Source organism: Desmodus rotundus, chromosome 5 (genome assembly GCF_022682495.2).
Source record: "Desmodus rotundus isolate HL8 chromosome 5, HLdesRot8A.1, whole genome shotgun sequence".
Taxonomy (NCBI): Eukaryota; Metazoa; Chordata; class Mammalia; order Chiroptera; family Phyllostomidae; genus Desmodus; species Desmodus rotundus.
Genome location: NC_071391.1, coordinates 42,458,668 through 42,475,574, shown reverse-complemented (window position 1 = coordinate 42,475,574; position 16,907 = coordinate 42,458,668). Strand labels below are relative to the sequence as shown.

At 38.9% G+C, this 16,907-nt stretch overlaps 1 protein-coding gene across 1 annotated transcript; it reads right to left on the bottom strand.

The window, feature by feature from the left end:
• Positions 1–225: 225 nt before the first annotated feature.
• On the bottom strand, positions 226–6,466 carry LOC112303575 (olfactory receptor 226). The gene is made up of 2 exons (XM_053925167.1): positions 6,402–6,466; positions 226–3,092 (listed from the first exon to the last, which is right to left on the bottom strand). Exon 2 carries the CDS (start codon positions 2,904–2,906, stop codon positions 1,923–1,925), a length of 984 nt encoding a protein of 327 aa, XP_053781142.1. The 5' UTR covers positions 2,907–3,092; positions 6,402–6,466; the 3' UTR covers positions 226–1,922.
• Between the last annotated feature and the right edge of the window lie 10,441 nt (positions 6,467–16,907).

Sequence of the window (16,907 nt, the reverse complement as noted above, 5' to 3'; positions counted from 1 at the left end):
AAAGAGAGTGTCTCAAAGGACACATATCAACTGCAAAAGTTGCAGTAATACTGATTATTTCATTCTTGTAAAACTATTGAGAAATAGTTTCCCATCCCATCCCTGTAATGAGAAATGAGTTCAAGATTAAAGCAATACATACTATCATGTTTCAACTTTTAATTTTTTTCTCCCTTCCTATGCTGTGACTTTAAGAATCCAGACCTACAGAGCAAGCTAATATGCAGAATTGTGATAAGTGTCATGGGAATGTCATCCTTGCTGTGATACTGTTTCCTCCTCAAGGCAGCAGGTCTCAGCAGGAGGCACTGGCCAAACCCCACATTTTTTTTGATAGCATTCATGATTTCTGGTTCCTAAGATGGTAGAAGAAGGGATTTAGCATATGAATGAGAGCTGCATATACGGCTGAACTTAGGTTGTTGGAATTAAATGATGCAATAGCTCTGGACTGAACATACATGACAACCATGGCTGTGTAATAAAGTATGACTACAGTGAGATGGGATGCACAGGTGGAGAAGGCTTTCTCCCTTCCCTGGGTGGAGGGTATATGAAGAATAGTAGAGACAATGCAAACAGGAGAAGATGGTGATGGTACGACGGAAGACAAGACTGACAACAGCCAAAAGCAAAGCCCACTAGCTCAGCTGTGGACATGTGTTTGCAGGCCACTTTGAGGATTTGTGAGATGTCCCAGTATGAGTGGTTCATGATACTGGAGCCACAGAAGGTGACATGTGAAATGAAACAGACTTTCATCACAGTGATCATGAAACCAGTCATATAGGAGGAAGCCACCAGCTGCACACATTAACCTGTGGTCGTGATGACCGGGTATCAAAGAGGACATGTCAGTGCATTTCATTTATAGCAACAAAAACACAGAAATATGACAAACTTCTACAAATAAAAAGTTGCTTAAATAATTTACACCTTATATATTATATGTGTATCTATATAAATCTTTCTGAATCACGATTTTTTCATTTTTAGTGTTCATGATACAAACTACCAAATTTCCTTCCAGCAAGGCTGAGCCAATTTGTACCTTCCCATACTCTAGTGAAGCATGAAGGGTTTAGTTTCTGCACCTGCTAATCCTATCTGTAGGTGTGATACACGTGCCTTGCCTACATGCCTCCAAATTGTATTCATTTTTTGTGTTTCTTCATAGCCACCATGTGCTAGAACACTGTCCTGGGTCATGGTAATAAGATGATGGATAAGAAAATGTGATCCTTGCCTCCATGGAGTTTGCCATCTAATCAGAGACACAAGATTAAATAAACATCCTCATTCAGCCACTAGTTCAGTGTGTACACTGACCACAGTAAATCAGAAAATGAAGCTAAAACCCCTGCAGCCCAGGAGGTGATATGTTGCCAATACAAACATTATTAGTTTCCTATCTCCTTGCCTTGTAATTCACACCAGAATGATCACCTCCTGATCTCTGTGACCTCATGGGCTGCAGCCAGTGGCCTGTGGCTAGAAGAGAGTCTCCTGATGCTTTTCCATAATGAAGCCTGTGCTTCCCTGAATGGCTTCCTCCTTCCGCTTCTTTTTTTCTACACCTGTTTCAGAACTAACACCAAGAGCAAGCCCAGGAAAAGCCATGTAGAGAGATGCCAGTTTTGCTTTTGTTTGTTTAAATATTAAAGTTTAGTCATGTCTTCTGCTCAGTCAACCTTTTCCACCTGACCAGAATGCATGACGCATAAACCTGCTCTGTGTAAATCCAGTAGAAATCCAGCTGCTAGCTGCTAGCTTTCAATCCCTCTTCCTCCTCTTGGACTAGTTCCTTGATGTTGCCTTTGAAATTCTACTCCCTAATTTAGGCCCTAGAAGCTCCTCTTGACTTCATAGAAGACATAGATCCTAAGCTTAAGAACATTTTCTAAGACTTAAGCACCTCCCTTCTACCCATCTCTGTTAGCTTTCCCAGGCCTAGTATCCTGCCCCTGGTAAAAGTGCAGAGTACGGCGTAGGGCTCTCTTGACCTCTTGGTTGCGCAAGCAGTAAATTATGGGGTTGAGCAATGGTACAATGACAGCAAAAAGTACTGAGACAAGCTTGTTGGTGTCAAAAGCTGAAAGTGCTTTTGGCCTGGCATAGATGAAAATACTGGCTGCGTAGAAGATGATCACCACAGTCAGGTGAGAGGCACAGGTGGAAAAGGCTTTATGGCGCCCAGCAGCTGAAGGAATGCGCATCACAGCACCAGTGATGGCAATGTAGGAGGCCCCAGTGACAGAGAGTGGTCCCAGCAGGATGAAGATGGCCAGGACAAAGTCTGTAAGCTCTGCTGTGGACATGTCAGTGCATGAAAGGTTTAGCAATGGGGAGACATCACAGAAAAAGTGGTTGATGATGTTGGGGCCACAGTAAGAGAGGCGAGAAATGAGAAAAACTTTAACCATGGAGATACCAAAACCTCCAGCCCAGGAGCCAGCTGCCAGCTGTACACACAGCTGGCCACTGACAATGACAGGGTAGTGGAGAGGGTGGCAGATGGCCACATAACGGTCATATGCCATAACAGCCAGAAGGACACACTCAGTGCAACCCAGACCCAGGAAAAAGTAGAGCTGTGTCATGCAGCCTTCAAAGGAGATTAGCTGTCCATGGCCCTGTTTGGACCCAACAAAGCCAGCTAGCATCTTGGGAATAGTGACAGTAACGTACCAGATCTCCAGGAAGGACATATTCGCCAGAAAGAAGTACATGGGTTTGTGGAGGGAAGGGTGGCTCCTAATTGCCATAATGATGAGTGTGTTCTCAGTTAGCACCAACACATAGGCCAACAGAGAGAGGGCAAACAACAATGCTCGCAGTGCCTCAGGAGCTGGAAAGCCTAACAACACAAACTCAGTGACTCTCCCACTCTGGTTCCTCTTTTCCATGGGGTTGTTCTTGCACACTGTCCTTCAGCAGGGAGAATAGGGTGTCTTCAGGAAGCATCGGGGTTTATATTGTTAAAATGCAATGTATGTGTCACACATCATTTATCACTGAGCTGAGGAATCTGTTCTGGCCTTTGGAGAAGCATATATTGATAAGCATCAGGTAAAGATGACACTACTTGGTCCCTGGAGAACACAGATAAAAAATAAAAATAGTAAGAGAATCTGGGATGCCCTAATATGAAAGTTTGTCTGCAAGCTGGATTATAGCCTGTTTTGAGGAAATAAGGTACATATTGGAGGAATAACAATAACATATAACACAATTAGGTAGTTGCTATGTATTGTTAGTACAGTCATCGCTCTAAAAATTTTATAGATATTAATTCATTTAATCTGGAGTTGTAACCCCACTTAACACCTGAGGAAACTAAGGCATAATTAAGTGACATTCCAGGTCACACAGATAGTAAGAGGTGGAACCAGGAACTCAGGACCTCAGAGCTTCCAAAATATTCAGGCAAATGAAGGAGGAACTGTAAGATATATCCAGGATTTACATCCAAGAAAGAGAATCTTTGAGTCTCAGCTAGCGAAGCAGGTCATCTACTACAAGGGAACAAGGTAAAACCCCAAGAGGTCAGCACCTGTAGAGTGCAGTCTTACATAACCTGGTACTTAAAAGGAGTATCTGGGACCCACCTGGAAGTCATATTAAGAAGTGGATTCTGGATGGCAGAATAACTGAGATTCCCAGTGATTCTCAAATTTTATACCCTGTAGCTCAGTTAAACTGGGGCACATTAAAATTTTCAAGAATTTATTTGAACAAACATCAGTTAAAATCAGTTAGTACCAAACTGGAAGTCATTAGGTGCCCTCCCTTGACAGAAGTTTGGGGCAAGTCTTCTATAGAGCAGACGCGGAAGTACAGCAAGGACGTTCTTTGACTGGTCATAGCTTAAGTGATAGCCTTGTTTGGGAAGACCTAGTTGGTTGTTTGTGATTGTTATTTGTTTTCTCAGATATGAGTGCCTTTACAATTGACTCTGGGTTAAGTTTTATTTTGCTTACTCATGCAGGCTACCAAAGTGTTAAAGTCACCTAGTCTAATGGCATCCTTGGTTAATTATTTTGACAGTATCGAGACCAATATAAAAGCATACATGTAGTAGAGTGCTCTCTTTGTTTACCTTGACATCAAAAATAAAATTTGCCCTTTTCAAACAGCAAGCCTCTGGATCTAATGTTGATATTTCCACATGGGAGTTGATATGAAGAAAATGTTATTGCATCCCTATTGCCTCTGCATGGTTGTAGCTTTGGAAGGAAATACAGAGATTAGAAAGAAGGATGGGGGGCAGAACAGCTGAACATCTGGGTGCAATTTCCCATCAGGAGATTCTTTACTTTTTTAGTCTTAGGACTGTTCGCAGGCTTAACCTCTATGAGGTTAGCAGGGGCCAAATGTGCTCACAATCAGACTTCAACCTGAAATTTATTTTTTCCAGCTTTATTGATATATAATTGGCATATAACATTGTATAAATTTAAGTAGTACAATGTGATGATTTGATACAAGTATATATTGTGAAATGTCTACCCCAGAAGTTATTCATCCTATAACTAATATATATATATTATGTATAATGTATAATATTGTAATAATATGCATTATATATACAGATGTATATGTATATATATCACAGTATTATTCATCCATATAAAGGAAGGAAATCTTGTCATTTGTAATGACATAGATGAACCTTAAGGGTATTCTACTAAGTGAAATAAGACAGACAAAGAAAGACAAATACTGTATATCTCATTTATATATGGAAAATAAAACATCAAACGTGCTAATGCTTTATACTTGTATTTTTCTTTTCTTTATGCTCTGTGATTAACACTGAGTATTACTCAATACTTGAACCCTTGGCATATCTCAATGCTAGAGTGTTCAATGCAACTGCAAAATACCCGTATCCCTGGATTATATTTACCATCACTCCCATCCTTTCCATCCACACCCACAATTTATTTATTTCAAAATTTATGGTGAATCAACTATATTCCAGACCACAGGCTAAGAGTTGTGGTACATAAAATGTAAATAAGACATATGCTCAGTCTTCAGGAAACTCATAACCTAGTGGTAAGGACACAGCTTCATCTTCTCATCCCTGAAAAGTTAAGCTGCCATACCTATTCCTACATTATATACTAGCTTCAAAAATGGGAATTTTGAAAGTGCAATCATCATTCATAACCTTAGCCTTAGTTCTTTCTCAATGCCTGCCTCATATTCCACTCATTGTGCACTGAACCCTCTTAGCCCCAGACCTTTCTGCCTATCCTTTGATCTTTTCTACCTTCACATTTGATGCTCTGCACACTTGAACGGAAGATTAGCCTCTCACGCATGGATTGCTAATTGGTCTCACTGCCTATAGTCTCTCCTTTAAAGATTGAATCTGACTATTTTAATCCCCTACTTAAAACCCTTCCGTTGTAACCATCATTTACACAATAATGTTCAAGTTATTTAACAACATGTATAAGTACTTTATGACCTGTCACTGCTATCACCAAAACCTTAACTGTTGCCACAGCCTTCATTGTATTTTATACCCTGTAGCTCTTGCCAGATAGCGTGTGTGTTACCTCTGTAGCTTTACTCACGCTGCACGGCTAACTCCTAGTGAGCCTTCAAGTCTTGGCTCATGTGGCGTCTCCTCACGGAGACATTAGCATCCTTTTTGTCCTTTCCTCTTCATTGTTGGTGGGTTCCTCTCACTACTGTTCCAATTCTATATTTTAACAAATATAATTACCAGTATTTTTGTCTCTCCTTTTGACAATAGTCCCTGTTATAGTGTCTGCTTTAGTAACTGATTATTAAAGGTATTATAATGGTTGTATGGATGCATGCATAGATGGAAAATGGAGAAAGGCATGTAATGGGCAGAATAGATGAATAGATTATGGGAGTGGAATATAAAGAAGGCAGAATGCAAAAAGGAGTTGTATAGAAATGATCCGAAGTAGAGAATTTAAATGCATTACCAAAGTACTTGGCAGAGTTGGAATAATGTGTAAGGAAAACAGGCATCAAATGTAGAAGAGTAAATAGATCCACAAGGACCAGATAAAACGTGAGGAAACTAGATTACATGCAGAGGATCTTCTGTGGATAAGATGAATGATATTTGGTAGACTAAATTTGCTATATAGACAACAGATCCAATGAGAGAAGATTAGGTACAGATAACTATGATATAGAAAGAACAGACTAAGAATGGGCGATCATAAAAGGAGTAGGGAGGACAGACAGAGTATGAATAAATAAAGAGACCAGGTACAAGTAAAAAGATGAAAAGCAATGTTGATCTGCAGATATGAAAATGTTGAGTCCTGGCTGATGTGGCTCAATTAGTTGGAGCATCATCCCATAACTGGAAGGTTGCAGGTTCCATCCCCAGTCAAGGCACATACCTAGGTTGCAGGTTTGTTCCCTGGTCCCAGCACATACAATCCCCTGTCTGGTCAACCAATCAATGTTTCTCTTTTACATCGATGTTTCTCTCTTTCCCTTCCTCTCTCTCTAAAAAAGCAATGACAAAATGTCCTCAGGTTAGGATAAAAAGAAAACTGTTGATAGAGGTTTGGGTCTTATTAGGTGTAGGGAGGAATAAAAATATGAATGTACTGGACAGAAAATAAACATGAGAGAACTGACCACTTTACGAGGCATGTAGCCAGTAACAAAATCCACTCACTTTATTCTGATGTCTTTGACTCAAGGTCCTCCTAAATGATGAGATTGGTTTGAAAAAAGACTTAGGGAGTGTATATAAAAGAAAGTTGAAGCATCAGGACAAAGAAAGGTGCTGCAGAGACTCCACCTCTTCTTCCTGCCATGATCAGAGAATGCTGCCAAGCAGGAAGTTCTTTTATCTTGCCCCTCCCTCCTGTAGTCCCTATTTTTCTCTCCTCCTTTCTGATGCTTTGGGATGGCTCTGAAGCTGGAGCCCAAGAGACCAAAAGAGATACAACGGAAAGGAAAAAAAAAAGACTAGGGCAGACAGAGTCTTTGGGAAAGGGTATGTTTGGCAAACTTAGGGAATAGAAGTTTACTAGGAAAGTTACAGGAAAGAGAGGGTGCCACAAAAATCTCATGATCTCCCTCACCTTCTCCTTCCTTGTTAGTCCACTTTTCTTTCCCTCCTGACACATTCCTGCTCAAAAGAAAACTTTTGGCATTGGACCAGGCTAATCTGTGTTTGTATCCTAGCTCAGTCATTTAATCTTGGGCAATTTATTTAACCTCTTAGAACCTTAAATTCATAATCTATCAAATGGGATTAATATACCTCACAGAGTTGTTGAGAGGAATCTATGTTATAAGATATATGAAGTGTTTGGAACATGATGGCGGTTCAACAATACTAGACTGTTCCTTCCTTTATCTTCTGCATCCGTGTGGGTAACATCCCTCAATGATGTCATAGAAGGAGCACTGAATTGAGAGTTAGGTTTTCTTGGTTTTAGCTTCATGTTTGTAATTTATATTTTGTTTAATCTACGGTTTTGTTACATATAAGTTTATTTTCCATAAAATAACATATATTACAGGCATTTTGAGGATTAAATAAAACACAGTTTGTGAAAGGTTTGGCACAGTACTCAGTCCATAATAAGCAGTTGAAGTAGAGGCTAATTAACATTGTTGGCTTCATAGTCACACTGCTCATGTTTAACTACATGACCTTGAGAAAAGTATTTAAGCTCTGTGTGCCTCCCTTTTCTTATCTGTAAAATGGAAATAACTCTAATACTTCCCTTACGGAGTTGTGAAGAGTAAGTGAATATATGGATGAGAGTTTCTTAGATCAGCATCTGCAACAGAGTATTTCTCAATAAATGTTACTGGTATTCAAGAAATTTTTGTTGAATCTGAATCTTTTGAGACTGGAGAGGAATTATTTGTTGGAATATTTGAAGATGTAAGAGAAGGGTCTTTGATATTCTGAAATGTAAGAGCAATTCTCGTAATTAGGAGGAAATAGTTCTCATTTTAAATCATCAGAACAAAGTAAGTTATGATGGGGCAGTTATCTGGATCGTTGTGCTTGTAAGCCTCACTGATCGCATGATAGGAACTCCGTGCTTCAGGCATGGAAAAAACACTCAGGAAGTCATGGGGAAGTAACCAAGACAGAGGAAATGATGCAGCGGTGAGGAGGGACAGAGCTTAAAAGAGTATCTGCAAAGCCCTTAAAATAAAAACCTACTTTTGGGTAAGATCATGTACCAAAGACATTGTAGTAAGCCTGATATGGAATAAAGTAATAGATGCATAGACATACATATTATTGATATACTATACTGTTAGTTGAAAAACTACCAAAACAAGCTGCTGGTTGAATTAGCATTGATTGGTTGATACAGTAGTACTGTTTAAATAAGGAATGTTTGCAGAAGTTGAGATTTACTGAGGTTGATGTCAGTTTGCTTTTGGTGATTATTACCAGTCAACAGATCACATCAATAGGCTAAATAGAATGAGCCATAATCGTTTCTATATATACTGTCTAATCCATTTGATAAACACCCTTGAGGACAGAGGGAATACATCCTCGAAATAAATAAGTAAGTAAGTAAATAAATAAAATAAAATACAGGTCCAAATTCCTTTATCCAAAACAAATGGGACACTTGGAATGTTTAGATTTTATGAAGGTGATTCACTGCATGCACCATGGTTTCCTAATACCTCCGGAGTGTTTGGAAGCAGAATTCTATAATCTAACATGTGAATGTCTCTATGATTATTTTTATGATGTTGAATAAATAAAAGCAATAAATAATCTCATATCAGTTCATAACAAATTTTGTCATCCAGTGAGTTTAATCCTCAAACTTAGGCAAAAATGATTAATTTCCAAAGTTGGTTGGGTTTTGGAATTGCAGGTAAAGACTTGTGGAACCAATATTTGTTTAAAATCAAATGTATATAAAATGGGGAAATACTATATATTTTCTTATTAACATGGAGGATGGCAAAAATATTCTTTATCCTAATTATTCCATGTTGCATAGGCAGTTTTTGTGAATACATGAAAGAAATGCATAATAAATATTGAAAAGATAGATACAAAAATATTATCTGCATACATGATTGTGCTCATGAAAAAAATATGAGTACTAAACTAAAAGCTGTTAGATAATTGTAAGAAATACTACAGAACAATTCCATGTACCTTTGTGGTTTCCTCCAGTGTCACACAACTATAGTCCATTATCACAAACTGGATACAGGCAGGCCACAGAATCCTCATTGTGCCCTTTTATAGGCAGACCCACCCATTTCTATCCTGCCCTGATTCTTTCATTAAACCATGGTGACTACCACCTGTTCTTTAGTTCTGTAATTGTCATTTCAGAAATGCTATACGAATGGAATCATTTGCAATTGGCTTTCTTCACATAGCATAATTTTCTGGAGATTTATTCAGGGTGTTGTGTGTATCAGTAGTTCATTTTTTATTGCTAGATAGTATGCACACTATGGATGTAATTCAGTTTGTTTAAACGTGCAACAGTTGAATCAGGACATCTGAATTGTTTCCAGTTTAGGCTATTATGAAGAAAGCTGTTACAAACATTCATGTACAGGTTTTCATGTGAACACGAGTTTTCATTTCTCTGGGATAAATACACAGGAGTGCAATTGCTGAGTCATATGTCAACTTCATGGTTATTTTTTAAAAATTTATATTGTTATTCAATTACAGTTGTCTGCATTTTCTCCCCATCCCTCCACCCCACCCCAGCTGAACCCACCTCCCTCCCCCACCTCCACCCTCCCCCTTGATTTTGTCCATGTTCATGCTTAATTTTTAAATGAAACTTCCAAACTCTTTCCAAGAGTGTATATAACATTTTACATTACTAACACAACAAATGTATGGGATATAGTTTCTCATATCCTTGCCATCATTTTGGTGTTGTCACTATTTCTTATTTTAGAATTTTTGGTAGATATGTAGTGGTATCTTATTGTGGCTTAATTTGCATTTAGCTAATGGCTATGAAATTGAATATCTTTTCCTGTAGTATCTATTTGCTTCCTACATATTGCCTCAATGAAATGTCTCTGTTTTTGCCCTTTTTATACTTGGGTTGTTGTTGTTGTTTTAATTATATTTTATTGATTATCCTATTACAGTTGTCCCAATTTTCCCCCTTTACCCCACTCCACCAAACCCCCCTATTCCCTCAGGCGATCCCCCACAATTGTTCATGTCCATGGGTCATGCACATAGGTTCTTTGGCTACTCCCTCGCCTATACTGTATGTTACATCCCCATGGCTGTTCTGTAACTACCTATTTGTACTCCTTAATCTCACCTCTTCACCCATTCCCCCACACCTCTCTCCCATCTGACAGCCATCAAAATTCTCTCCATATCCATGATTCTGTCTCTGTTCTTCTTGTTTGCATAGTGTTTTTTAGATTCAATTCTTGATAGATATGTATTTTTTGCCATTTTATTGTTCATAGTTTTGATCTTCTTCTTCTCCTTGAATAAGTCCCTTTAACATTTCATGTAATAATGGTTTGGTGATGATGAACTCCTTTAATTTTTTCTAGTCTGGGAAGCTCTTTATCTGCCCTTCAATTCCAAATGGTATCTTTGCTGGGTAGAACAGTCTTGACTGTAGGCCCCTGCTTTTCATGACTTCGAATCCCTTCTAGCCTATAAAGTTTCTTTTGAGAAATCAGCCAACAGTCTTATAGGGACTCCTTTGTAGGTAACTAACTTCTTTTCTCTTGCTGCTTTTAAGATTCTCTCTTTATCTTTAACCTTTGACATTTTAATTATGATGTGTCTTAGAGTGGGCCTCTTTGTATCCATCTTGTTTGGGACTCTCTGTGCTTCCTGGACTTGCAAGTCTATTTCCTTCACCAAATTAGGAGAGTTTTCTTTCATTATTTTTTCAAATAGATTTCCAATTTCTTGCTGTTTCTCTTCTCCTCTGGCACCCCTATGATGTGAACGATGGACCTCTTGAAGTTGTCCCAGAGGCTGCTTATTCTATCCTCATTTTTTGGATTCTTTTTTCTTCTTGTTCTGATTGGTTGTTTTTTGGTTCTTTATGTTCCAAATCATTGATTTGATTCTTGTCTTCATCCACTCTACTATTGTTTGCCTATAAATTGTTCTTTATTTCAATTAGCGTATCCTTCATTTCTGACTAGATCCTTTTTATGCTGCTGAGGTCCTCGCTAAGTTCCTTGAGCATCCTTATAACCAGTGTTTTGAACTCTGCATCTGATAGATTGTGTATCTCCATTTCATTTAGTTCTTTTTCCAGAGTTTTGATCTGTTCTTTCATTTGGGCCATGTTTCATTTTCTCCTCATTTTGGCAGCCTCCCTGTGTTTGTTTCTATGTATTAGGTAGAGCTGCTTTGACTCTATGTCTTGGTAGTATGGCCTAATGTAGTAGGGGTCCTGTATAGTCTAGTGGCACAACCTCCCCTATCAACCAAGCTGGGTACTCAAGGTATTCCTTCAGTGTGGGCTGAGTACACCCTCCTCTTGTAGTTGAGCCTTGATGGCTGCTAGATGGTCAATGGGAAGGATTTTTCTAGGCCAGTCAGCTGCATGAACTGGCTGTGACCACTGACCACCAACCTCTGTGCCCCATGGAGGATCATCTGTATAGGGGCAGGGTGGTGGTGATGTGACATAGTCTGCAGCGGCCCATTGGGTGCGCAGGCTCTGGGGTTTCCTGGGCGGTGCAGGGCATGGTCAGCCCCCACCTGTGTTTGCCTGAGGCCACCCTGCCTGAGCTATAAAGCAATGTGAGATGGCTGCTGCTTGTGCTGGGCTTGGAGATTCCCAGGTGAAGCTATGCTATGAATCTAGGCTGGTTGCTGCTAGTGCTGGGCCTGGGGGCTCAGTGAGGCCAGCTGTTGCTTGTTTGAGACGAATAGGAAGTTGTGAAGCAGGAGCCAAGATGGGCCATTCATGTGTAAAAGAAGCTTTAGGTTGGGTGGGGTAGAGTGGAGTCTCTGGGGATCTCCAAGGCAGGGCAAACAGTATTAGCCAGGTTGAGGGAGTCTCAGATATCGCACCAGCTTGCCGGCTTTGTGGGAGGAGGGTTCAGAATAGGGACAACAGCCTCTGCTCACCTTGATGCCAGGCACTTCAGTTTCTCCCTGTATGCCACTGGCGTCTTTCAAGCTGCTACCCCAGTGCTGGAGCTCAAAGGGAGTGAGTCTGCCTAGGTGAGTCCATGTGTGGGTTCCTTAAGAGGAACTGCTTGGGGTTCCAGACGTTTTTTCCACTGACTCAGTCCCCAGTGGTTTTTGCAGCCAGAAGTTGTGGGGGCTTATTGCACTGGAACCCTGGGCTCGGGGACCTGGTGTGGGGCTGGGACTCCTCACTCCCAAGATATCCCTCCCCAATTTTTATCCACCACAAGTGAGTGTGAGACCAGCCTGTTCCGCATCTGTGCCCCTCCTACCAGTTTTGATAGATGTGGTTTCTTTATTTCCATAGTTGTGAGTCTTACATTCAACTCAATTTCTGATGGTTCTGAGTGATGGTTGTATATTTTAGTTGTAATTTTGATGTGTTTGTGTGAAGAGGCAAGCCATGAATGCCTATGCCACCATCTTGACCACAGTCCTCATCATTGTTTTTTTAACTGGTGTTTTGAGAGTTTTTCAATATATTCTAGAGCCTAGCTCTATATGGCTTGCAAATATGTTACTCCAGTCTGTAGTTTCTCCTTTGATCCTTTTGAGTCTTCCACAGAGCAAAAGTTATCAATTTTGATTAAGTTTAATTTATCAATTTTTTCTTTTCTGGATTTTTGGGTGTGAATTCTAAGAACTTTTTTGTCTAGTCAGAGTTCCAAAACAATTTTCTCTTATGTTTTTCTATCAAAATTTTATAGTTTTGCATTTTACATGTAAGACCATGATTCATGTTGAGTTGATTTTTGTATAAGGTGTGAGACTTGGGTCAAGGTTAACTTTTTTTTCATCCATGGATGCTCAAGTCTTCCAGCACTATTTGCTGAAAATGCTTTCTTTCCTCCATTGAATTACTTTTGCACATTTTTTTTTCAAAAATCAGTGACCATAGATGTATGGGTTTTTTTTAGATTCTCTATTCTGTTCAATTGATCTATGTGTCTATGTCTCCATAAATACTACAGTCTTGATTACTGTAGTTTATGTGATGCAATGGAGGTGTTAGCTAACTCCATGGTGGTAATCACATTGTAATATATAAATGTATTAAGTCAACACGTTGTACACTTTAGACTTACAGAATGTTATATGTCAATTATATCTACACTTAAAAAAAGAAAAATGGAAGAAAAAAAGAAAAGTCTTTTATATTTACCCATGCTTTTGTTTTCTGTGTTCTTCCTTCCTTCCTATTGTTACAAATGTCTTTTATCATTTTCTTTCACTTTAGAGGACTTTCTATAGCCATTCTTTAAGTGTATATCCTCTTCTCTTATTCTCTTTACTGCCCTTCACATGAGACCAGCTAGATTTCTTGCTCATTCCTGAAAGATATTTTTACTGGTTGAATATGTTACTTGATTCAGAGTAGACTGTTTTTCTTTAGTGCTTGAAAAGTAGTGTGCTGGCCCTGACCTCTGTGACTCAGTTGGTTGGACATCATCCCACAAGTGAAAAGTCACTGGTTAGGTGCTGGGTCAGGGTACATGTGTGTGTTGCAGGTTTGATCCCCAGTCTAGGCACCTTTGAGAGGCAACCATTGATGTTTCTCTCCCTTTTTCTCCCACCCTTCTCCTCTCTCTAAAATTAAATAAATAAAATCATTTAATTTATATTGTTTTCAGAAATTTGTCTCTGAAATGTCTTGTGCATTTCATTAGGCTTATACTATTTAGGATCTACTCAGCCTCTTGAATCTATAGATCTCATTTTTGCCAAATTTGGGGATTTTCAGCCATTACTCTTCTGAGTACTTTTCAGCCCCATTATCCTGCTCCTCTCCTTACTGGATTCTGATAACTTGAATGTTAAAATCTTTTGTGACAATCTCACTCTATTCTTTCCTCTTTCCCTCCATTCTGATGTTGACCCCATACACTCAACATTTTTATATCCTTATTTTTTTTTTAGGTTCCAAAATTTTCATTTGCATCTTCTTTTAATGATCTATTTCTTTACTGAGACCTTCTTTGTCTTCATTTTAAGTGTGTTTATAATTTTTCCTTATAACGTCTACTTTAAAATCTTTACCTATAATTCTGACACTTCTATAATCTCAGTTTTGGCATCTCTTGGTTGCTTTTTATCATTCAGTTTGAGATATTCCTGTTCATTGGTGTGATGAGTAATTTTCTGTTGGAATCAGCATATATTGGATATTCTGCTATGAGATTAGGATCTTATTTACACCTTCTGCTTTAGCTGGATTTCTTTGACATTTCTCCTATATGAATAGGAAGGGCCCAGCCTTGTTACTTCCAGGTGCAGGAAGAAGGCTAGGTTTATTATTCACCCTCCATTGGCAACCAAATGTGGAGCTTCTCATTACAGCTGTGCAGGGATCAATTACAGCTCCGTTACTCTACTGATACCTTCCTGGGAGGAGTAAGGGTTAGTTACTGCTCATCATGTGGCCTCCTCTGACACCACAATGGGTGGCCTCTTACTGCTGGATGGAGGTGAAAGTCCTGACTCTCCTCCAGGCAGGGGCACCCTGTTACTGCTGGATGGGGGTGGAAATCCAAGCTCTTTACTGACACCTGGTGGCAGTGGGGCAGTGGTGCTCACCACCTTCCAGAGGAAATAAAATTTTTGGCTCTTTAACCAGCCTGGTGAGGGTGGGGGTCTAGACTCCCCACTCATCCTTTGCTATGTGGGTAGGGATAGGACCACAGTTTTACTTTTTTTAAAATTTGGTTTGGCTGAAGTAGAGCAGTTATGGCCCATTCTGTCTTCCTAGGTTGCCCTCCTTCTGGTCATTTGGCAAGAGAGAGCACACTTTGCTTGGAGCTTTTTTGTTTGTGTGTAGTTAACATATTCAGACTTCTGGCTTCTTCAACAGCAGGCCTGAGATATATGAAGCCAAAAGCAAATCCAAGTCATTATCGTCTCACACCTTGGGCCATGAGGATATGAAGATCCTAGTTCCTAGCTAAATTCTTTCTTTCACCTTTTAGTATGTATGTATATATTTATTTTTCAGGGTTTAGTTGTGCTTATGGACAGAGTCAGTAAAAGTGGCCAGTCAATTCTTATAGCAAAAATAATATCGTGTTGTGAAATTTATAGAATATGCATAAATAAAATGTATGCCAACAGTAATACACAGAGTAAATTTTGCAGACATAAAGATCACTATATAATGATTCCCTAAGTACATTATAGTAATTGTTATAAAGTTTTTTCAGTTTAAAAATTAACTTCTGTTAAATTTGTGCCTTTACCACATACATGCTATTTTATAATGTTATAAGTTCAAAAATGAAATACCAAGATATATTTTTTCCAGATGTTAAAAGTAAATTTTACGAAAGTATCAGTGTTTGAAAAAAGAGAAATCTTTACAGGAAAAATAAAGACAAATTGGATTATCAAATATATTTCTGAAAAAATAGCTGGAATCTTTAATAAAAAAGAAAGGTAAGATTTCCTTATTTTTTATGGCTGTGTAGTATTCATCATGTAAACGTACCACAGTTTTAATTCCACTCATCTCCTGATGGATACTTAGGCTGATTCCAAGTCTTGGCTATTGTAAATTGGGCTTCAATGAACATAGGGGTGCATAGGTCCTTTCAAATCAGTGTTTTGGGTTACAACCACATGGATGGACCTCGAGGGTATTATGCTAAGTGAAATTGGCCAGTCAGAGAAAGACAAGTACCATATGATTACACTTATATGTGGAATCTAATGAACAAAATAAACAAACAAAGTGAATAGAGACAGACTCATGGATACGGAGAACACACTGACAGCTGTGGTGGGGGAGGGTTGGAGAACTGGGTGAAACAGATGAAGGGATTGAAGGAAAAACTCATAGACACAGATACCAGTATGGTGATTACCAGAGGGAAGTGGAGTAGGCGCAGGTAGAAGAGGGTAAAGGGGGAATAAATGGCAACAGGAGAGTAGACTATGGGTGGTGAACACACAATACAATGTACTATAGAATTGTACACCTGAAACTTACTCAGTTAACCAATGTAACCCCAATAAATTCAATTTAAAAATTTTGTTAAAAAGGCATCCTAGTATCAACAGAATATAGCATAAATACATCATCAAAGTAACAATATTTCTACCTTTGTGTAAAACCATAACTGATAAGTTTCAATAACAAAAAATATGGCAAGTGAAACAACCTCAAGAATATGTTACAAATGAATATACTTTCTGCCAATCTAGCTATGCAGCTATATTATTTGAATATTAAACAGTAGGATATTTGTTGAAAAATACCTCTTTAAATTAAGAAATTTTAACTTTCCAGATGACAATACAGAGAGCAGGACATATTATGTTACCATTTACCCTTCTTTTTTCTCTAGAGTAATGATATATCCCTGCAATGCTGAGATCCACCTTGACCACAGGACTTTCTGTACCTCTCCTCTGTGCAAGAATTTTATATCTCTTCTCGCTAAATTCAGATTTAGTCACATAACTTTCTTGGTCCATGAAATGTGGGTGGAAGTGTGTGTCCTCTCTGAATTGAAGCTTTAGCAGCTGTCTTGTGGTTCACCATGATAAGGACTAACTGGAATGGCCCTGGCCAGATAGTTCAGTTGGATAAACTATCATCCCCATACACCGAAGTTGTGGGTTGGATCCCCCATCAGGACAGAATCAACCAATGAATGCATAAATAAGTGGAACAACAACAAGAAAAAAAACTTGGGCTCTCTCTCTCTCTCTCTCTCCCCCTCCCTGAAAACTAAAAATTAAT